The sequence below is a fragment of the Dermacentor andersoni genome, chromosome 6 (assembly GCF_023375885.2).
Source record: "Dermacentor andersoni chromosome 6, qqDerAnde1_hic_scaffold, whole genome shotgun sequence".
NCBI lineage: Eukaryota > Metazoa > Arthropoda > Arachnida > Ixodida > Ixodidae > Dermacentor > Dermacentor andersoni.
Window position 1 is genome coordinate 156605287 of NC_092819.1, and position 24541 is coordinate 156629827.

The 24541-nt window shown below is 45.4% G+C and overlaps 1 protein-coding gene across 2 annotated transcripts in view; it reads right to left on the bottom strand.

Annotated features, from left to right (window-relative positions):
• Positions 1-1708: 1708 nt before the first annotated feature.
• Positions 1709-24541, bottom strand: part of Wdr82 (WD repeat domain 82) — a 50260-nt gene continuing 27427 nt past the window's right edge. For both annotated transcript variants that reach the window (XM_050172080.3, XM_050172081.3), the window contains exons 5-7: positions 24118-24390; positions 12916-13131; positions 1709-2910 (exon numbers count right to left, since the gene is read on the bottom strand). In XM_050172080.3, coding sequence (XP_050028037.1) covers positions 2875-2910; positions 12916-13131; positions 24118-24390 — 525 coding nt within the window. In that variant the 3' untranslated portion in view covers positions 1709-2874. The remainder of the gene's footprint in view (positions 2911-12915; positions 13132-24117; positions 24391-24541) is intronic.

Below are 24541 nucleotides of genomic sequence, written 5' to 3' on the forward strand. Positions count from 1 at the left end.
ACAAGCTTGCAGTTAGTTCCTCTTGTTGCTGCCGCCAATTAATTGTAAGCCTCAACAATGAGACAGCAATTCCAGGCAGGAGCACCAGCAGAACAGCATGGCTTGTCTTGGAACTTATTTACTAATTACTACCCCTTGCACAAAGAAGCTTGGCTTCACGGTATAGTATGTTCAAACACCCCAGGTTCCAATAAACCATTTGGTAGTCTGAACTTGTACTTTCTTCCTGTTACTCCTTGTGTGTTGTCCTTTTTCCAAGCTTATGCAATTAGTAAACGACCATTAAAGTGAACCAACTAACTGCTACCTTGAGATGTCCTACTTACAGTAGAGACAATTTCAATTTAAAAATAATGAAAAACACAATTGATGCTGTATCACTATGCTTGCATGCCAGCCAAATATTATTAAGTTAATTTTATGCGCAGGCTTTGATACTGTTGGTATGTCAATCTAACTCCTGTGCATGCACTGGAAAGACATTTTCTGTGTCCCTCCAACTATAGAGAGTTGAAACAAGTGCCTGTGCACATCGTCTTGCGCATGCGTAGTTCTTTTGCACTCTCAAGCAGCAATTTTTAACCGACTCGCCATTGACAACTTCCCTAGCTTCAACACTTTTGAGAGCGAAGCTGTTAGCCTCTCGGTGGTCGGCATTTGTCATGTCCGTCCATTAGCAGAAATTGTCTGCAATGGCTCATACCTGCGTAAGGCAGAGGCTACAAGCACTCGGCAAAATGAAGCGAACAGTGCAGGCATTTTTTTGGAATCGGCCACACAACATAGAGAACAGTTTATGTTTCAGAAGAACAAGCCCTAAACAATAATCCGAACCAAATGATAAAACACTGCTGATTACAATGCGAAGCATGTAGTGCTCTCCGCATACGTTCCCAGTAAAGATTAGTGTTGCATAAAGCGACGGCAGCTTTCAATGTGGGGAGTGAAGTCCCGAGCCTTTCGCATACAATATAACCAGCCTGGCAACAGATTTCAAGGTTGTTGCAGCACTGCTATGGGCAGCAGCGTGCTGTCAACATTACCATTAGTAACATTCCTCTAAAGCAATAAAACATTGCATACTCCCCTCAGCTGTTGCAGTGGTGGTTTTCAACAGCTTCGATGGGCATCCACTTTTGCAGGGCCAGGATGCCAAATCAATTTAAACAAAAAATTATTTGCATTTGCTTGGTGGAGGAAATGAATGCTGAAATTTTGTTCCCGAAACTGCAACACTGATGGCGTTGGTGCGATTTTGCCATTTCAATGTGCTTTGTGCTTATTTAAGTAGTGTGCATGTATGTAAAGTTTTCAGAGACTGCGTCCAGTTTACTACAGTTAATTTTGCCCGCAATGTAATCCTCGTTTACAGCAAAACAGTTAACTAGCCCTGAGAGGACAATCAAAATCCGTGTTGTGATGGTGTACTGATGCAACAATTTAAAGGTCATGTTGCCACCAGTCTCAATTTTTTATATTTGAAAGTTCCAGACCATGGCATTCCGGACTGAGGACGCTGCCCATTGGGGGCGACCATCTTCATCTGATATTTAAATAAAGTTATTTCGCTCTCTCTCAGGTTTTGTAAGTATCAATGCAGGACTGATTGACTTGGTAATAATCAATGTGTAACCTGTAAATCTCTAGCACCTCTCAAGATATGTCTACAAATAGCAGTCTGGTAGCAAATGGACACGCAGTAACGACGTATGAGAAAAAGGTGTGTCTTTATAGGCATACCACGGTAAACAACTGATGACTCTAGAGGTGCTCCACGGGGCAGACGACGAGGAAGGAGCGCAACAACACAAGACCAACAAAAGAAGCCTTCATTGATGCAAATGATATGGTGACAAGAAACAGGGGGATAAAAGCTGAAAACAAGGGACAAAAACAGAACAAGGGGGAACAGCCAGCAACCAGCCTTTGACAAAACGATAGAAAAGGCAAACGGCACAGTCTCTGCGCTCTTACATATGTAGCACTTTCCGAGGTGCACTGGTGACAAAAACAGCTGTCAATCATCTCGAAACACACACTTCCCCAAACTGACAAGGGCAGAGCCCTTCTTCCCCCATCAAAAATGTCACATGTATGAGCATGAGAGAAAAACCACCAAATGCACAGTGGTTAAAATAATGCGTGTGCAAGGCTCGCCTGTAACAAAAACAGTGCAACAGACAGTTGCATGCAGGAGCTGGAAATCATACGAGGAATGAGGTAAACTTTATGTTGAGCCTTTGGATAGCTTCCTGCCACACATTAACCATTTGAACTAGGATATTTACTTTAGTCAAACAGCAGTACACCTCAAATGGAGCTGCATCATTAACACCCCTGGTCAACTCGGAGCAGGCTTTTTTTTTGGCTCGCAGTGGAGAATCGGTTTTCAAGCAGTTAATTTCAATCAGCTGAATCCAAACAAGTCGCATCCCTCACTCCGCTGTCATCAAGTTCCAGAGCATGTCATGTCACAAGAGTCATTTCTGCTGTAAACAAGCGCAGACTTTCTCGTCTGCCAGATTTAGATTTACCAAATCTGAGCGTTTGCTCAAGAACTCTCTCAAAGGCCTTCCCCAAGATGACCAGCGGAGTTCAGTGTAAGAGCGCAGTTCGGAGATATCGAAGAACGATGCTGAGATCGATGAATTCGAGCAGCGACACAAGCGATCCTTGACGAAAGCTGGGGGGGAGGGGGGGCAGGGCAGCGAGTGGCCACTCTCTTCTCACGAGTCTCCAATAACTTAAGAAACGGCGGCAAAGCGGGCTACAATGACGAGGAGGCAAGCACGGCGATGGACCCTTTGCCACAGAATGTTCGGTAAGCCTCCTGGCCTTGCAACAGTCGTGCTGCCACCCAGCAGTGGTTCGGTTTCACAAGTTGTCGTCTATGCTTGGCAGCCAGAAGGCCTGCAAACATGAACAAAACAACATGGCTTTATATTCGCTTTCTGCATTTCTGTTTCACGTTTAATGTGTTCTGCATACAGCTGAATTCTTTAATTTGACCTTAACCCTTTCAAGCACCAATTACTTCTGTTGATTAAAATCTTACTTTTACCACATTTCTGACATTTTTAGAATCGTAAAGCATACAGATGCACAATACATTAGGAATTTTCATTTCTTCAGTGAGTTTTGTCACGTTTACCGAGTGTTGACTCCATGCAAAAATTCGCTGCAGAAACATCAGACATGAGAATATAAACTATTTCATCTAGCAGGCTTGAAACGAACCTATCCAGCCACTTGAAAGTTATGCCTGGCGCAACACCTCATGAAAAACAATGAAAGAAGTGAACCCACTACATATGACATACGTTGAGCAAGAACACCCAGCCATCTATCTTCCCATTCATTTTATATAACAATTTGCACACATCACTAAAACTTGCAGCACAATTCCAGTCAGAAGAGTTTTGAGATGTAGATGACATATTTTAAATATCATTGCTTTCATCAACACTTTTGCTGTTAATGTACAAATCTTGTCGTGCAAAATTATGTACGCAGCTCCTTAAAGGGCTAATGGCACCAATTAAATTGACCAAATTATTCAGCAGGTTCAATCAAAAGAAGCGGCAGAAGGAATATCCAGACACACTAATGCTTCATTTAGCAATATTTACCCGATACTAACTCGCATATCTAACCTGTACCAGTTCTCACAGGCTCCAAGTAAAACATTTGAGCACTCACATCAAATGCACACCTAATTTTATATTTAAATAGAGAGTAGAACGCCCTCAAACCAGGCAATCAGAGATTCATGGAATCAGAGATCAGATGACACCTGCATAGTTCACCTTCGCACAACGGAAATTTATGTGCACCTAATGTGCATCGCTGTCACACTTGGACAGCTCTTTCTTGCTATGGGACACAACATGTCATTCTCCGTGCACACCGCTGCCCTTACTAAGCAACTCGGCAACACGGGATGATCGCCCACGCCTAAATTCACCACTTCCCCAGTTAGCGATGGGATGCAGGACTATGACAAACAAATCAGATCCGCATAAATCAGCAAGGTGGCAGAAGTGACTCAAAGAAAAAAAGTTGTCATCCACTCGTGAGTAGCACAAAGCAAAAAAGGAAAACCAGACAAGATTTCTGTAAGAAAGCTTCACAGATCAAAAATTCTTACTAGTCTGGGGATTAAGCCCAGAACCAACACCTCTATGGGGCAGTCACACTACGAATTTCTTCCATGTTGTGGAGCTCTGCAGAACTAATCTGCCCCATTAAATGCTAACTGTAGTACCGTATTTACTCGCATGTAGGCTGGCCCCTATTCTAAGTCGACTCCCGAATGTCCATGCCAGAAAAAAATAAAAAAAGGTACTTCGAATGTAGGCTGAACAAAAAAATTGAGCACAGCATCCACAAAATGATAACAGCATTTATATAATATGAACATGCCGAGCTCACTCTACGTCTTTACCACCGTTAGCCTCATCCCTATAGCCCAGACCACACGTACACTTGCAGACGCGCAAGCTCGCGTACATGCACCCATGCATGCGCAGACAGCGCGGCATCGCACGCCTCAAAACGGGGCGCACTCTTGGTGAACAGCTCCTCTCTGTTATTGCGCACTTATCTTCCTTATCACTGTCATCTCCTCGTCGCGTGTGGCACACGCAAAAGTGTCTCCCGTTGCCACTTCCACCGACGGACGTTTCTCTCATCGATGCTGAAGTCCTGCCTGGCTTACTATGCCTCTGCAGCTAGCACAAGTTTTCGTTTGAAAGCAGCACTATAGTGTGCCATTACAATAACACCACGCTGCACACGGATACCATAGAACCAGCTTTGATACGACACAGGTCAAAGCAATCACATCGCTTGTGTACTTCAGTTGGCTACTGGCCCAGCTAGTAGCGGCTGCGATACTGACTTTTCTAGATGGTGCTGCTATAGACAATATTTATCATTTTCAGTTACAAACAGGTGCGTTTTATAAAGTCCTCAAAGCTAAGCTGACCCTAGAGTTATGTATACGATTATTTGGGAAAAACTATTGGCCTAGATTTGAATAAATACGGCATATTCTCATGTAAATGTCCCACACTTAAATTCAGGCCTAGATATTTAAAAGAAGACTGGTTCTGTAAGGGCGCCTTCCCCCTCTTTTCGCAAGTGTGCACCTCAGTCGTGTTCACACAGCAGTAGCATTAAGGCGGTACACAGGTGCATATCAGTCCCTTCAGTTGTAACTGCCAGTAGTAACGTCATGGCGGGAAGCTTACTGACTTAAAACTATTGGTATCACCACAAAATTCGATTGTCAAGACCCCATTGTTTCTGCAATCCCACTGACCACATGCGCACATCATGCCCATGTGAGGATTTCTGTGCTTCAAGGGTTTGTTGTTACTTTAGCAACACCTGAAAGGTTATGTGGGTTTTCCGGCTGCAATATTCCAATTTTGTTCAGCGTGAAAACCTCTTTTCTTTTTTTCTCCATGCAATCTTACACAAGGCATGTCCGAGTCCGCGTCCAGGAACGGCTTCACCACTGAACAGGAAGGTATTGGCATGGCTCTTAGAGGCATATCAGTGTTCTCATTGGTTCATCGCGTAGTCAACACCGGCAAAATTTGTATCCCAGTGCCCCGTGACTAGTCCTATCACATGTGAAACATCACTGCGAGCCAGCTTACGTGGCATAGTTTCATCGTGAAACTATGTGCTATACAAGCTGGGACAAAGATAGGTACACAAGGACAAGCACTTTCTAACAACTGGTTTTATTTTTTCGGAAACATCAAACTTGGGTACCATGCAGATCTGCGTAAAACATCTCAGGATTGCATCTAGGGTGCATATAGCGATTCTGTGAATTGTCTGGAATTTATAGATATGAGGAAAGTAGCAACATCTCTTTAACACAGCAATGTGCGGGTGACTCGCACAAGCTTCTGCTTGCTTAGAAATGTAAAATACTTCCACAATTTCCCTTGACGTTTTATTACAATGCTTGAATAGAATGGCTGTGTTGTTAAAGCAGGGTGTGCATGCCCACTCGTTACAATTCAAGGCCAAACGTGTGCTAGAGCGTCCTTTTAAACTAGACAAGTGTTCACTTGCGTCAACGCATCTGCCGGTTTGGCCGATGTACATATGCCTGCATGTCATGGGGATCCTATATACCACATTCTTCGTACATTCAACAAACTGATACATGTACCTTATAGCACAGTCATTCTTAACTTCATCTTTGCCTTCAAATATTTGTTTTACCCTGGAAGAAACACTTATTGTTTTCTGCTGAAAACGTACATTCTGTGAAAATGCCTTTACCGCGGATCATAAATGTAGCAGGAAGTTACGGAGTTGTCATGAGTGCACATGCTGCGTTGGAAAGGCGCAGACGACAACGAAGGTGTGTGCATGATCGTTGCAATTGCACCAGAAAAAGGTGAAAAATAAAAAAAGAAGGAGAACCTCCGGACAGCCTCGTGGTGCGAGCATGGAACGTGGGAGAGAGCCTTGGTGATACAGGAATCAGAGCAAAGAAGACCCATGGTGGAAGAAGCAGGCCGTTGGCCCATGGGTCTGGGCTCCTGCCTATGTCTGGTGTTCCTAAGCATACAGCTCAACGTTTGCAGCTGGCGTTTGTCTGCAAGCTGTCCAATGGAGCACCAACCCCAACTTCTATGCTTGCGACTTTACCTCCTGGCTTACGTTCCTGCCACGTCGTCTAGCCTCCAGACTCCAGCTGGGGTGCCTAAGCAGCAGCCCACTTGTCGTGTGCACTATTACAACCGTGACCTCGTCCGACGCACCACACCAAACAATATGGTGATGCGTGAACTTTAATCATTTGATTCTGTAGTCTGCAGACTGTTTAGAGACTTCATACTTTAAATAATCCATATTAACCTTTGTCAGCAGTTATGTGTCGTCAAATTTTATAAAGCATTGTTTGTGTGTGTGTGTGCTACAGAGAGCCTACGCTTCGTAATTCCTAAATCGATATGAATGGACCACGTTAAAGGACCTAGTACGGTGAAAAGATCTACACCGTGACACACTGGCATCCACGACAGGAGGAAGCTATTCTCCGTCGGACAAGCACTTAATCCAGACGATGGACACTCGGTCATTAATGGAACTTGGGGAATGCTTAGGCTTATTGGGGGCGGAACTGAGAGTGGGTAATGGACGCAGAAAAGCGTCATCACGATGCGAGGGCAGTGGAGCGCGAGGTCACTGAGGAGCATGAACGGCTTGCTGCCGAGCGAGGCGACGTCTGAACACAGCCGTCAGCTACGCATTAAGCTCGCCGAAATGGACGCAGCCCGAGGGGACAGACCACAGGTGAGAGAATCCCCTGAAACTGCACAAGCGGTTCATTCACAAATGATAAATATGCACAAGTTTCTCCCGCAGTTTGAGGACGCCCGAGACGATCTGGACGTTTACCTCCAAAGATTTGAGTGCGTCGCCACCAGCCAAGGCTGGGACAAATCGCAGTGGACCATTGCACTGAGCAGGTGCCTCAAGGGGGAAGCATTGAAGGTGCATGGGAGACTGTCTCCACAGAACTGTTTAGAGTATGGCAAAGTTAAAATAGCTTGGCTGCAACGTTTTCGCTTCACGGCAGAAGCTTATCGCGAAAGTTCTTCACCTCCAAGCCTCAGAACGGAGAGTCTGCGACGCAACATGCAGCTAGGATTAGAGGTTACTACGATAGGTGGATAAACTATCAAGGCCCCTCAAACGTTCCAGGGCCTGGCCGAGTTGGTCATGATGGAACAGTTCCTAGCTAACTGCAATAAAAAACTTGTGACGTTTATCCGCGAGCGGGATTGCCGTACCTCGTGTGCTGCTACAAAAGCAGCTGATACATTTACGAATGCCCAGCAACAAAGAAACTTGTATCACTTTAAAGAAGATTCAGAAATGAAGCACACTCCGAGTCAGAAAATTCGCCGGAATGGTGGGGATACAACTTCGATGTGCTTCTTATGTGGTAAGGCAGGACATACGGCTCCAAACCGTAGGGCGAAAACAAAAACATTTTGCCCCAATTGCCGTCGACACGGTCATGAGGCCAAACAGTGCCCAGAGAAAGGGTCGAGGCAGGTTCGAACGTCTTGTTCAGGAGGCAACACCCCACGCAATACCAAACCTAGGCCTGAAATAGCCGATGCCGAACATATGCCGGCCAGAGGGATGCCAGGAGACTAAAGTGATGCACGGACTCCTCACAAAGACCTGGTCAGCACAATGCATGGCAGATACAAGGAAGATAATCATCCCAGTAATATGCCTGTGACAGGGGGAGTGTTAAATGGATACGGAGTTACAGTTCTGCGGAACACAGGCAGCAATACCGTCGTGGTATGCCGTAGCCTGGTTCCCCAGGAAGCTTTCACCAGCGAGCAACGGTCCGTGATACTGATTGACAAAAAGATCCACATTCTTCCCAAGGCCCGCGTCACGTTGTCATCACCTTATTTTATGGGAGGTACACTGGTGAGGTGTATGGAATCACCTACTTGTGATGTAATTCTGGGAAATACTATAGGAGCTCGTGAACCGGGTGATCCGAATTCTCTACGTGGAAGTTTCCTGAAGTACAGGTACCACGGGGTTTATATCAAATGCAGCCTTCAGAACCATTTGACCGGCAGGAGAAGGACGTTCTCGCCTTTTCTAAAAGCGAGAAAGGTACGAATATGCCAAGGACTAGCCTAGAGAAGAGGGGCGTGACCAAGGAAGACCTTAAAAAGGCACAAGGGAAGGATGCCAGTCTGCAAACCTGCTTTCGGATGACAGGCCGAGAATTCAGCCGGAGAGGAAGCAAATGGAAATTTCACCTCTCAAAGGAAGTTTTATATAGGCAATATAAGCTGTCGAGGGGTAGGGAATTCGAACAAGTAGTAGGTAGTTTCCTCAGCATTACATCAACAGATAATAAAGACTGCACATGAAAGCGCACAAGCTGGACACCAAGGCACTAAACAAACTACTGACAGGATTCTAGAAGCGTTATATTGGCCTGGAATCCAAGCAGATGTCAACAGATTTGTGAGTTCATGTGACGTATGCCAGCGAACCGGGCCACAAGGCAAGGCAGGAAAAGTGGGGTTGGGCAAAATGCCTATTATTGATATGCCCTCTGGAAGGGTTGCCGTCGACATAATCGGCCCGTTGTCACCCCCATCCCTTACTGGTAAGCGAAATATCCCGATAGTGGTAGACTTTGCGACGAGGCATCCAGACGCGGTACTTCTTGGGCCAAAATTGATTTAGCATCCGTTGTGCAGGGCTTATTGCAGATTTTCTCACGGGTCGGTTTCCCACATGAAATAATCTGTGATTGAGGTTCGTCATTCACGTCAGGTTTAATGAGAGACGTCAATGACTTATTGTCAATCAGACAAATGCGAACGACTCCATACCACCCAATGAGTAATGGGTTGGTCGAATGTTTCAATGACACCCTCAAGCAGATGTTAAGGAAGATGTGCCAGGAAAAGCCTAAATCCTGGGAGAATGATTTGGCTCCTCTGCTTTTTGCTTATCATGAGGTGCCAGAGGACAGCCTGGGCTTCTCACCCTCTGAGTTACTCTACGGGCGTCATGTACGTGGCCCTCTCACCGTGATGAAGGAACTGTGGACGGATGATAACCTCAACAGCAAAGTGAAGACCACTTACAAATATATTCTAGAGTTGAGAGAAAAGCTGGAGGCAACAACAATGCTTGCTCATAAGAAACTCCAGGAGGCACCAAAGTATTAAAAGAAGCACTATAACTTATGCGCTTCACGCCGACAGCTAAAGGTGGGAGATAAGGCACTCATTCTTCTACCAACAAGCCACAACAGATTGCTGCTACATTGGAAAGGCCCTTTTCGTGTTGTCGCAAGACAAAATGACATTGATTATCTCTTGGACCTCGGACATAAGAAATAGTTGTTCTACGTGAATATGCTGAAAGCATACAAAGATTGTGAACCGACACGCAAAACAACTTTTGCAGCTAGCTGTGTGGCTGTCGAAGATTTGGGATTCCTCAACACAACCCCAACATTAGAAGCGACAGGGTGCGGCAATATTGTCGGCGTGCCATTGTCAAAAGAATTGACTAGTTCACAATACAGATAGACCACCAACCATTACAATATTTGGCAAGAGCAAAGTTGGAGAATGCCCGAGAAGGAATGCTACTGTGTATAGACAAGGACGAAGAGTACACCATAGGCCTCCTTTCTGCCATTCACAGCTTAGCCCACTCGTGGGATGAAGTTGAAGCTACCACAATTCAAAGATGCTTCCGTCATGCAGGCTTCTGCAAGGAAGTGGCCACCAACTAAAAGGAATCTGATGCCGACAATGCTGAAGCACAAGCTGTTTTTGGTAAGCTGGCTCAGAGGTCTAGGCGGTGATGCTATTTCTGTTACTCTAGCACCATTTCTCAAATTACAATAAAAATAATGAGTGAAAATAAGAAGAAATATTCACAGTAAATGTTGGTCTGCTTTCTTACCTTTAGAATGCTTTCAAGCAAATAAACATAACTTGACTTCAAGTCTTTGGCATTAGCATCATGTACTTACTTCTTGTGTTTAGCAATGCGAAAGTGCCAAAAAGCCACGTAAGAAGTACCCATTAAGTTTATTTTCAGACTTTAATACTTTCTGAACCAGATTAGCTAAAAAAAAAAACTAATTACAGATTTGAAATCAGGATGAAAAACTGATTGAGACAGTGAGGTTTAGCTCAGATTGAACTTAAGAAAGAAAAACATTTTAGAACCCACATCCCGCCAGGACTTGGCAATCAGAACTTTTTTATTTATGGGAATAAATAGGTGAAATTTGGCACGCAGGTGTGATTTGTTATGCTGATGTCACAACAGAAATTAGTTTTGTGCTATCTATTATAGTTCTTGAGTTACAACAACTGACAGATTCTAATGGTCATCCCCAAATTAATTAATTAATTACACATGAGTTCACCAAGATTTTCACATTTGCATGTTCACAAAGGCCCATTCTGTGCAATAAAGCAATCGGTTTATTTTTAAATGCCAAAATGAGCATTAAGATATTTTTTAACTTCCTATGCGTATTGTCTTACTAACGACTTTTGCAAAAAAACACAAATTTTTTTATTCGGTGCATGTTAAATGTGGACAGCTCTATTGCACTCATCAATGTCTCAGGATCTAAGTGCAAAAGACAATCATTTTGTCTTCATTCGCTGTGAAATGGCACTGGGATGACTGAAAGCAACTGCACAAAAAATGAAAGCTGACAAAATGGAGCTCAAAGTTTCGTTTGTGGTAAACATTTAAATCTTTACTTTTAACACCTAAAACCCGCCCGGGAGGTAGTCCTTTGCCTGTGAGGACACATTTTCCTTACATTGTGAAGTAGTCTTTTGCATTCTTGCAGCAGTTTTGTACACCTTAGTTGCCTTGTTGATTGTGCATTCATCCGTCGTGTAGAGGTAGATGACAGTGCATTCAAAATGTCCGCTCATGTCTCTTGTTGTGCAACCTCTTTATTAGTGAGCTGGAGCTGAAATCAGCAGTTGAATATTTGATGCAAAAGCTTCTGCTCCGCCAATGTCGCATTGCCGTCACGATCACATGTGGATGCACCGTCACCATCGTTCATGGACAAGCCTTCACGATCGCTTGTGGATGCGCTGTCACCACCGCTCGTGAATGCACTTTCACCATCGCTCGCAGACACGTCTTCAGCACCGCACGCAGGAGCGCTTTCCCGGTCACTCACAGGCGCCAATTGTGCCTCGTCAAGAAGCTCGGCAGCATCCACTTCTATGAATAGTTTTCTCCCTCTTTTCAACGCCTTTCGTGGTCTTCCGTACATGTGAGCCATTCGGAACTTGATTCTTTTAGGGCTCATCACAGAAAAGTTGCGTAAACTGCCACGATCGTCAATCATGTTGACCGGAACGTGCAGCTCGCTGCTACGCAAACGCGTGCGAGAGAGGTTCGTCCGCAATTCAAATCTACAACAGCCAACAGGAGCGCGCCCCGTGCCCCATGTGACTACTGCGCCCAAACGCAATGCTGCATTTGCCTTTTTTTTTTTAAGTTTGCATTTGCTAATTTGTTTTTCGGTGGAGAAAACGTCGCTCCAGCTATCTTTAGCTCTGATCTCTCCTCTTTACGATGATACCAAGATGGCGGCGCTGCGTCAACGCATAGCCGGGCGATCCACGGTGCAACGGGGCCTTCCGAAGCCCAATTTTATCGTAATTTTTGATGACATCACTCTAGGAAAGTGCTGTTTTCTCGATTTCTGCTGCATATTTTGTTATGATACTTCACCACATGATAAATAAAGGTCCGTGGATCACGAAAAAAAATAGTAAATCAGAAAATCGATAATTTTGACAATTTGACCACTTCCATTGCCATGTCCCCCCTTAAATCAGCACTCAAAAAAATTGCACCCTTTGGGCCGTACCATGTCCCCAAGCAATAATCGTCATCTATCTCGAGTGCCTTTCCTTAACACTGTATGCTCTGTACTTCCAAGTTAGGAATGGCATGTGCTTTAGCAGCATGACATAGCTTTCTTGACAGGAAAGTAGTGAGTGCACAGTTTTGTTCAAGAAAAGAAACGCAAGCAAGACAAATGATGATTACTACTTCGGGACAAGATGCAGCCCAAAGGATGTGAAGTTTTCTTTTATTAATATCATTGTAGATTGAGGGCCACACAGAGTAATAGACATGGGGGATGGAGGGGCTCTTCTGATTTTCTTTTTTTTCTCCAGTAAACTGATGCAACCGTGTGGTTCAGCTTTCTCTCCACCTCTAACACCCCAAGTCTCAGAAAAGATGGATTGTCGACCAGCCGCCCGAGAACTCTGCGAGCCCCGGAAAGGAGGTCTGTGGCCCCACCGTGGGGGTGCTCACCATGTTCGTGCAGGCAGAGACCAGCATCATGTACTTGGGGTTGAATTGGACGCAGTGGACAGGCCCCGTGTGGTCGCAGCTGAGCACCGCAGTGCGCGTGCCTCCTTCCGCCGTGCTCCACACGTGCACCCGGCCATCCGTCGAGCCGCTGAACACAAATTGCGAGTCTGGACTGAAGGATGCCTCCAGGGGGATGCCCTTGTTGTTCGTGTGGCCCTGCAAGTAGTAAGTGGCAGACACCGTGAGAAAGTGTTTGCTGAACTAGTAAAGTGTTAACTCTCCTGCTGATAACACACATTTTGCAGGCCAATAATTCGGAAGAAAGATTTAATTCGGAGGAAGGTTTTCAAGCTTCAATCACAGCTCAGAATGTCTGATTATGGCATTTACCCAATTCCAGCGATCCTGAAGTGACACTTGGCCTTTGGGAACAGCTTTCGGTGCAGGAAAAATTGCAGTGTGGAGCAAAAATATATGCTTCTAGAGGAACAATGCTTTGGAGCAGTAACTTACTGCTGTGGTGCAAGGAGGAAGCTCTGTATAAGTTAGTACCTTCTAAAACATTGCAATAAACACGTATTATGATGAGATGCAAGTGCTTTTTCTTATACCTGCTGTTCTATATTATTGTTAATATAGAAGATGAAGATAAGCGCAAATTTAATTCTAATTCACGGTTAATTCTGTATTTCAATAAAGAGCTCACCCCACCTCCCCCCCCCCCCCCCCACCAAGCTGTCCATAGCTTCACTGTTCATTTCATCTGCTAAATGTTTTATCTGTTAAAGTGTTTCATTCAATAAACAAGTTGAATAAGCACAGATGCCCCATTCTTCGTTAAGGTGATCGCGGCTTTCGCATAGCGAAAAATGGCCGAAAAATCGAATTTTTTAAAATCGCATTTTCAATTTCTATTACTCTTTTTCTATCTGATTCCGAAATATCATCACTGCAAACCACGTAGAAGTGCTCTAATATATTTACTTTATCAGCCAAGGTGGCGAAAAATTTCGTGGAAATCAAGAAGGAACAGCATTTTTCAAGCCACAATATCTCCGGAATGGCGCAATCGAGCGCCACCATCTTGGTTTCGTTGGAAAGCGTATTTCTGTCTTCAAATCTGCCGCTTCAGCTACCTCTTCCATACAGAAACAAGCACATAAAAAGCAGATGATTCAAGTTCATGCCAGAGTCTGCGATTGGCCGCGCCCGCCACTAAGACTCCAGCACGGTTTGCCATTGGTCCGGCGCTCGCGTCGTCTACTCGGCTCTTTGCACTTCGCGAGTCTGGAAGTCTCCACTGGCTGTAATCTCAACGTGTAAAAACGGGCGCTACACGGACATCGCAGTAGCGTGGATGATTCCTGCATTTGTGGACGTCTCAGACTCGCGGCTAAGCATACCGAGCATCAGCGACGCGGATATCGTGACCAAGATTTTCGCGAGAAATCCGGACATGCGGCTAAGCCTTTCAGCACCGATGTTTCAGAATTCATGAGCAAGCACATTGCGCCCGCAATCCTCTGACCCGCCGCTAAGCATTTCGCGCATGGGAGTCTCCAACTCAGCGATCAAGCACATTGTGCGCGGACATCTCGGACCCTCGCCTAAGCATTTGGTGCATTGGCGCCTCCGACTGTGCGACTACATACATACATCGAGCGTCGACTCTTCGAGCCCGCGTCTAGGCATTTCGTGCATTGGCACCTCGGACTGCACGACTAAGCACATCAAGTGTCGACTCCTCCAGCCCGCGGTTACTAATTTCGGGCGTCGGTACCTCGAACTGCGTGATTAAGCACATCAAATGTCGACTCCTCCAGCCCACGACTAGGCATTTTGCGCATCGGCACTTCGGACTGCGCGGCTAGGTACTTCGTGCTTTGGCACCTCGGACTGCTCAACCAAGCACATCCAAGTGTCGACTCCTCCAGCTCGCGGCTACTAATTTTATGTGTCAGTACCTCGAACTGCGAGACTAAGCACATCAAGTGTCGACTCCTCGAGCCCGCGACTAGGCATTTCGCGCATCGGCACTTCGGACTGCATGGCTAGGTACTTCGTGCTTTGGCACCTCGGACTGCGCAACTAAGCACATCCGAGTGTCGACTCCTCCAGCCCGCGGCTACTAATTTCGCGCGTCGGTACCTCAAACTGCATGACTAAAGACATCAAGTGTCGACTCCTCGAGCCCACCACTAGGCATTTCGCGTATCGGCACTTCGCGCGTCGGCACCTTGAACTGTGCGAATCAAAGGGCAGAGACCCAAAAAGTCACCTGTAAGCAAAGACAGCAAAAACTACAATCCTGGTGCATTTTGAGAGATGTGAACTGCTCCAAAAACTTTGAGTGATGTTTTCTCAAAAGCATGTTTTCGGCATTCTGCATTGTCTGTGGAAAGGGTAGCATGGGAATGCCTGGACCAATGTTGATCCTGTTTGCTTTTATATATTCCCTGAAGTGTGCTTGAAGGTATGACAGTGTTCAATATCTTGCTGAGGGCTTAGTTTTTATTCTGCATGCTAATTTGTGAATGACAAGTTCTGGTACAATTAGAACAAGTGAACATGATGTTCTGTGTAAAAAATAAAGCACTTAAATTTTTGGAACTGTTGTGCCCTGTAGTGCTCTTTTGAGCATAGATTAAAGCTACAGGCAGCTCCATGGCATGTTTTGGTACAGTGCCAGGTTTTCCACAAGGGGAACACATGTAACATATTGTAACTTGAAAACTAGTCGAAGTATTGTAATGAAATTGCATATTTCTTTATTTCAGACACTTCTGAGTGTGGCTGCCAAATTACGTTGCTCTAGGTCAAAGAACAAGAAAGTTAGCTCTGATTCTCACTTTCCCCCTTAATATGTCACAAGTGCTGCATCCTTGCACATTAATAATAATGCGTGCAGATAAGCTCATGCGCTTAAAGCTCATGCTAGTCGCACCCCACGGTCTTCTAGGCTGTTCCAACAAGGCATTGGTGCACTATCTGTTGGGCACTCACGCGAATAAAGAATTCTGTGGCTACAGTATATCATTCCACAGCCAAATCTCGATGTAACGAATCACACAGGAGTGCTGAAAATCGTTATTCTGAAGGGCCATTATAGCGAAAGCCCCAAAATTAACCGTTAATCCCACCAACACATCAGTGCATAAGTTGTCAGTGTTTGAGCTCTTCATGAAAATGCTGGCTCTCGGTGCACGCTCACGCTGTTTTTCATAGATTCCGCCGCCACACACTACCAAAGCACTGTATAGCATGAGTGATGCGTGCAAATCAGACGCTGAGAAAACTACTGACAAAAAGGAAGCTCCGTGTCGCCTCCAAAGCAGAATATTTCTTGTTTGTTTTTACAATCCTTGCCGTAGACACTGCAACTGTCTCACTCGAGATGGACGCCTGAGCTATTTCAAAGGACAAGCGTGCATAAATGACACCGTATGGAAAGTGCAAAATGCAAATGTGCAGCATCCCCATGAGTACGGAGGTTACATTTTTCTGCGCGTAGCTAGTGTGGCCGCAGAAAGAAGCGCCAAAGATGGAAGAGACGCGCCTCTGTTGCCGAAGTGTCGACTAGCGACAGTGATGAGGACTACACGGGAAGCAACAGCACGGGCGATTCAGGCTTGACAGTTGCAGAAGCTGCGCGTTACGTCAGCTTTATGAATGTAGTCGTCGTGACGAAAACAGCACCCGGCAATGAAAAGGGCGTCCAGGGACTTCCGCAGCACTACCACACGCGTGCACGGAGAATACGTAACGCCAACAAGAAATCTGCCATGCAAGTGTTCGCCGAGAAGAGGGGGCTGGCTGAAAAGCTGGCACGCAGCTCCAGGAAGTTTGAGGCCGCTGTCGTCGTGCTAGGCCGCCGCGGCATCAAACGAAAATAACACTTTTGTCGCGCCAAATGAATAAATACTGCATGCATTTTTCCCCTTTCATCGCACTCTCTCTGAGTTTCGTGTTCCGTTTTCAACAGGTAAGTGGGCGATCTCGTGCTATTTCGGTTAAACAGTACAACCGTTTAGCACATACTTTTTCCGAGCTCCGGCCAACTACGGTTTAATGAGGTTTCACTGTATTCTGCCCTCACTTTTGTTATCAAGGTGGTTTCCCCACTTTCCACGTGCGGCAGAGCCACCGCAACGCATTTAATTGACATTTTCTCATGGAAGCCACATTGTAACCGGTATGCATATACACGGAGTTCTATGGCAGGGCAAACTGGAGTCAAAAAAGGCCGCACTGTAGCCAGTTTTGCACTACAAAGGGTCACATTTAAGCGGTCTAAGCTGTAGTCTATTATTGCTTATCTACCGTATAAAGGTTGCACTCTTTTTTTTCACAACTGCTTACATGAGTCTATACGGTAATTGTTATTTTGCATGAGTATACTTTCGCTGATTTCTGCTGTCACTGTTTATGTAATTACATGTATTCTCTTATCGTTTATCTAGCTGTTCCTTCCAAGCGACAACACAGAACTGATTACGTGCCTCTCCAAGCATCGAGTTACGTCGAGCGCTGAAGCCATCTGCTCCGTGCTGCTCGCCTATCCTTATCTCGGTCATCCATCATCCACCATCACAGCTGCACAGCTTCGTGCCTAATTTTGCCTATAAGGGGAGACATGGGTTATCGAGATAACTTTGTTATTTCTTGATGAAATAAGTGCATATGCTTATTCAGTTTTTGTTTATTTAAAATATCAAATTAGATTTTGCATATACATAGTAGTTGCCAAGATAATTACCTTCTATTGTTTGTTGAAACAATTAAAACTTACCCGCTAAATGGAATGTGGCAAAGAACATATAGTTGCGTACTACAGTGCATAAGGATGGCAACACTGGAAACAGATTCAAAATTGAAAGATTACTTGTCATTTTACAGCCTATTGAAGTTGTGTTCACAGTATGAATAAGAAAAAATGTAAATGTAAATAAAAAAATTTTGGAGCTGAAAATCAGAAATGTGCTCTCGGCGTTGCACTCAACACATTTAGCATTGTGCAGCAAGAAAAATATAATAGCTCTAGCTGTCCTAGGTCTAAAAATACTGATGCAGCAAACAAGCAAAGTGACCAAAAAGGATGTTTCGAGAAAAATGAGAACAAAGAAATGTTGCTCAGTGCTATACAGTAAACGCTACTTGCATATCTATATACAGAATTGACTAGAAAGCCCCGCAGTAGTCTGCTTGCAGCACTTCAAGCTTTATGCATTTATTTATTCATTTATTCAAAAGAACCTTACAGGCCCTATGGCAGGGCATAAAGTAAGGGGGGCATATTAAAGAGTAAAGGTATAAAGTGCAAATTTCCAACAGGATCAGTGCTATAAAAGATTACTGTGTTACACAATATTGAAGGCACTAGGAATACAAAGCAATATCTGAAGGCACACGAACACTTGTTATTGTTAACAGAGCAAAGTAATACCGTTTATGAAAATGATATACAACATGGCAAAAATGCACGATAACATACACTAGATTGGTTACTCGTGAACGGTATTAAATGGGAAAAGCATGAGTAACTGAGAGCGGAACGTGTCGGGATTAGATATGGAGGCTATATTATTGGGGAGGTCATTCCAGAGACGAATGGCACGTGGTAGTGCAGATGAATTAAATGCATTTGTTTTACCGTATATGCGCATGAAACTGAACTGATTATGTAATCTGCGTGAAAAAGAGTGGGGTGTTTGTAGTTGTAACCGGGTTCGTTTATTAGTGTAAATATATTTGTGGAATAAGCAGAGAAGAGCGATGTTGCGGCGGATATCTAAAGGCGGCAACAGTAGGTCTAGTTTAATTTGTGTAATGCTTGAGTTTATGCTGTAGTTACGGGATATGAACCGGGCTGCTCTGTTTTGTATCATTTCCGTCATATTTATTAGATAATTTTGATGAGGAGACCAAATTGGGGAGGCGAATTCTAACTGTGGCAAAATGAATGTTTGGAAAGCGAGTTTTCGAATGTTTGGCGGGGAATTTCGCAAGTTGCGTCATAGATAGCCAAGAGAACGTGATGCTTTCGCGCATGTAGTAGTGATGTGTGGGGCCCATGAAAGATTATCTGTAAGAAATACACCAAGGTACTTATATGATGAAGTGTGGGTAAGCAGAGTGTTATTAAGGTGATACGAATATTTAGAATTTACACATTTTCGGCTGAAGCACATCACCTCGCACTTTGTAAAGTTTAGTGTCATGAGCCATTTGTTACACCAGTTAGCGATAAGGTTAAGATCTGCTTGAAGTTTCAAGTGATCGTCAGTCGTGTGAATAGGACGGTAGATTATGCAGTCATCGGCAAAAAGGCGCATGCAGGAAGTAATCTGGGTGGGTAAGTCGTTAATGTAGATTAAGAAGAGTAAGGGGCCCAGGACGCTGCCTTGTGGCACACCAGAGCTAACAGAAGAAGACGGGGAAGAGAAGTTGTTAACAAAAGTAAACTGTTTTCGAAAAGAAAGAAAATTACGAATCCAGGATAATGTTAAAGAGTCAAGTCGTAGGGCAGATAATTTAGAAATTAGGCGACAGTGGGGCACGCGGTCAAAAGCTTTAGAAAAGTCAAGAAATATACAGTCAGTTTGAAGGTTGCAGTCCATGTTAAAGTGCAAGTCAGTCGTTAGTTCAAACAATTGCGTGTTACAAGAAAATCCCTTCCTAAAACCATGCTGATTAGAAAAAAAGAAATTGTGAGCTTCTAGGTGGCTGTACACGTGGGAAGTGATTATGTGCTCGAGCATTTTGCAACATATGCAGGTTAAAGATATGGGCCGATAGTTGTCAGGTGTATGAACATCTCCAGATTTGTGAATTGGTATTATTCTTCCTATTAACCAATCAGTGGGTAACTTTCCAGATGCTAGGGATTGTTGAAAAATATGGCATAAGATCTTGCTTGAGGCAGTGATGGTGTTTTTTAACATCTTAGAATTAATGTTGTCAATGCCGGCGGAAGTAGATAGCATAGAATAGCAAAAGCAAAAGAATAGCAAAAGAATTACACTTGTAGCTGTCCTAGTTCTTGAGATACTGTGGCCACAAACAAAGAAAAAAGTTTGTCTTGAGAAATATGGAGAACTCGATTTATTCGGGAATATAATGAAGTATTTACCTGTTACGAGTTGTAACACGCTAGTATGCCCCTGGCACATGCCCCAGTATGTATGTAGCAGGGCAGAACGTTTGTTACTGAAAAGCGAAAAAGAAAGGAAGAAAGAAAGAAAGAAAGAAAGAAAGAAATTGTGTCGTTTGCCGATCACCGGTGCTCCGCATTTCGCGCACAGTGGGATTGCTCATGAGGAATGGGTTGTAGGTTTGGTCAACACGGCATCACTGCAGAGCACTGCGTGCGACAGCGGTGCCCTGTGTGCTAAATGCACCAGCTTCTTGCAACGGTGCGCTGCGCAATGCCGCTTCAGCGGAGAGTTTTTGTGTCAACCACACAAGCGGACCACCACCACCATCCACCACTGTCGGCTCATTGCCGAGCAAGCGCCAAGGATGCTGCTAGGCCTAACAAGCCTCAAAGCAAAGTCGCAGCGTACGCCTCTTCAATATCCACGTCTGACGATTGCAAAATGCGCTGCTTTGAGGACGCTTCATTTCCCAGCACATCAATTCACGCAAAAAAAGGATATGCTGCTACTTGCGGCGTCCAGACTGCAAAGCGCGTGTTGCGCCTCACAACATGCACGGAGTTACATGCACTGCTGCACGAGTTTAATTTGCCTCGTACCTTGGCTCTCATTCGTGCTACACATTTAACAGTGGTCGTTCGTTGTCGCGACAGATCAAATTAAGACACCAGTTTGTACTACTGGCCATGGTTTTGTGTGAAGAACAAGCTGTAGTTGTCGTTTGTGTCATCTGCGGCAGCCACGCACTCTGGCTGGGCGGTCGGCATGACAGCGTTGGCCGGCCAAATCCTCACCGTTGTGTGGGTGAACATATTGTCGCAACGTCAAAAACAGGGGTCGTAGAGCGCTATTCAGGAGGCACAGCGGCAGGTCGCCTTTTTAATACCGAGCGCAACTGCGACTTCTTTTTCACTGCACCTTGACAAAAACACTCATGCATACTCGCATTGTCCTCTTCTTCATTGGAGTACTGGCGCGGCATTTGCGTCCCTCCGAAGAAAGCATCGTCCCGATGCACAATTTAAGCGAGACAACGGGACAATGGGACAGAGTACAACAGAACAGAGTCACACACACACACACAAAAAAAGAAAAAGTTGGTTCGACAGGTACGGCTTTATCCGTACCACATGCACTACTTCGGGTAAGTGCTTGCGGTTACTTGAGCTATTCTCACTGTCCGGAACGACCTCGTAATTCATGTCGCTCAGGTAGCGAATCACACTGTATCGCCCAAAGTACCATCTTAGGAGTTTTTCGGAGAGTCCACGATGGTGTATGGGCATCCAGACCTATACTTTGTCACCGGGAGTGTAGAAAACAGACCTGTGACGAAGGTCGTACTGTTTTGCATCTTGGTGTTGCTGAATGCAGATGCGTACGCAGGCAAGCTGTCAGGCTTCTTTGGCGTGCTGAGTAAATTCGTCAGTGTCGGTAGGTAGGTCATCAAACTCGTGCAGCAGCATGGCATCCAGCGTTCTCGTCGCTTTGCGACCGTGGACCAAGCTGAATGGTGTCATTCCAGTAGTTTCTTGTCGAGCGGTATTGTAGGCGAATGTTACGTAGGGCAAAATCTGATCCCAGTTCTTATGTTCTACGTCGACATACATGCATAGCATGTCTGCGACGGTCTTATTAGTAAGCTCGGTTAGTCCATTCGTCTGGGTATGATATGCAGTTGTTTTCCTTGGCTTGTACCCCTGAGTTTGAGAAGCGAATCAAGAAGTTCGGCAGCGAAGGAAGTTCCCCTGTCTGTGATGACTACTTTTGGGGCTACATGCCTAAGGACGACGTTTTCAGTAAAACAATTAGCTGCTTCGGCTGCTGTGCCCCGCTGTGTAGCCTTCGTCTCTGCGTAGCACGTCAGGTAATCGGTGCCAACAATGATCCATCTGTTGCCAGCTGTAGAAGTTGGAAATAGGACCGGGAAATCCATTCCAACTTGGGCGAATGGCTGGCCTCGTATTTCGACCGGATGTAAGAGACCTGCGGGCTTGCCTGGAAGCGCTTTGCATCTTTGGCAGTCCGCACATGTTTGCACGTGATGCTTTACAGCAGCGGGTAGCTTCGGCCAGTAGTACTTCCGTTGCAGTCGGGACAATGTTCTCGTGTAGCCTAGATGACCTGCGGTGGTTTCACTGTGGCATGCTTTGTGTAGTTCTTTTCGAAGTGATGCCAGTACAACAAGCAGGTACGTGCTGCCACTGGCAGAAAAGTTCTTATATAGAACATCGTTACAGAGACCGAACGACGGCAGTCCCCTGGCATATAGTCACAGACGCCTTTACTTCGGCCTTCCAAGAAATTAATGAGTGGCAGCAGCTCTGGGTCGTGGCACTGCTCCTGTGAAATGGTGACTGCGTCGACAACACCCAAAAATGCAGCGTCCACATCATCCTTACCTGGGGACTCGAACGGTGACTGCGAGAGGCAGTCGGCGTCGATGTGCCTCTTTCCCGATTTGTAAATGATGGTCATGTCGAACTCCTCAAGCCTAAGACTCGAGCGCGCCAGACGGCCAGATGGGTCTTTCAAGTTAGTCAGCCACCAAAGAGAATGATGATTGCCGAGAACCTTGAATGAAAGGCCGTACAAACACGGGCGAAATTTTATAATCGCCCACACCACAACGAAGCATTCGTTCTCGGTAATTGAGTAGTTTTCCTCCGGAAGAGAGAGATCGACATGTTCGCACAGCACAAAAGACGAAGACTGAAGGAAGAACACAACATGGGTGCTCACTTAAACTTATCTTTATTTGCGAAATCTCCAGAAATATATACATGAGCAAAAGTAATGAAAAAACAACTGCTGTAGGGGCATCTTGGTCGAAGTGCACAAGAACAGGAGGCGTTTGCAGGCGTTAACGTAGTTTGCTGAATGCTACTTACTCATTTTCTCCCCACAGAAAGGGAACATCTTCTGGTGTCAGGCTTGTTAACGGCGCAGCAATACATGAAAAATTCGCAATAAAGCGTGGGCAATAGGTGTACAGCCACAAGAAGCACATCACTGCCTTCTTGTCGGATGGTGTGGGGAACTTTGCCACAGCATCTATTTTGTCTGGATCAGGTCGTACACCCTCGTGATTGACGCCGTGGTCGAGGAAGCACAGTTCACCGATACCAAAATGACATTTCTCGAGCTTTAACTTCAGGCTAGCCGAGCGTATGGCTTGGAGAACAATGAGCAACCGGTTTAGGTGCTCCTCAAATGTAGCTGAGAACACTATGAATGTTTCCCACTTCAGGCCTGACAGTACGGTGTCCGTTAGATGCTGCAAAGTGGCAGGCGCTGAGCACAAACCGAAAAGAAGGACCTTAAATTCGTAAAGACCATAAATGCCGTGCCAGTACTCCGACGAGAAAGAGGACAACGCGAGTATACATGAGTGTTTTTGTCAAGGCACAGTGGAGAAGTCGCAGTTGCACTCGGTATTAAAAAGGCGACCTGCCGCTGTGCCTCCTGAATAGCACTCTATATCCCGTTTTTGACATTGCGACAATATGCTCTAGTACGGGAAAGCTGACACTTGACAGTAACCAGCAACCAGAAAAACAGTGGACAGAAAGACGCCACACCACGCGGCTGTACGATTACCTTGTGAACCCGTTCATATATAGTTAATTCTGATGTTCTTATCATTTTTGCATTCACTTACGGGTTAGAGTGCAGTACAAGCAAAGTTTCACCCTTTCACAACATACCACAACCCTAACTTTGAATAGAATGGGTTTCGGATACAGCGGACTTCTTTTGCTAGTTTATCACAGGCCTTGTGTCATGAGCACCTACTGTATCGTGCTTTTTCTTTACTGATTTATTTTACAGCAATCGATGGTCAAAACTGAGTAGCAGTAGCAGCAAATTGAAGGAGGAATGGTGCTTTTTTTTTCATGCAAGATAAAGATGGCTACTGAGCATGGAGTGGCAGCTGCATGTAAACGAAGGGAGCATCATTTGGTCAACTTTGGCTCCAAATTCTGTCAACACTGGTCATAAGTACGTTTAAAATACTGGACCAAGGTTCGAGAAGCTTGGCACCCACCGTGAAGGTCTGCTGGGGTGTCCCCTGGAAGGCATCGATGAGGTGGATGAGGGCCCCGTTGGTCGAGATGAGGATGCTCTTGCCGTCGGGACTGAACTTGAGCCCCGTCCAGTCGCAGTCCCGGTCCTGCGGAAGCTTGAACGTGTTGAAGGGGCCCTTGTCGAAAGTGCGGAGGTCATAGAGCTTCACCAGCTCAGAGTTGAGGCCCACCGCAAAGATGAGGCCCTCGGGGTCAAAGTTGCCCACGGGACGACCAGTCAGGTGCATCACCCCCTGCCGGTAATTTTAACAAAGGCCAGAAGGAGCACCATTAGGAAAAGGGACACTGGCCACCTAGTGACCCACTCTGCCTGAAAGAGGAGGAAAAGACTTTATATGTCGGGCCTCAAAAGACTCACCACACTTTTTGAGGCAGTAGTGTAAA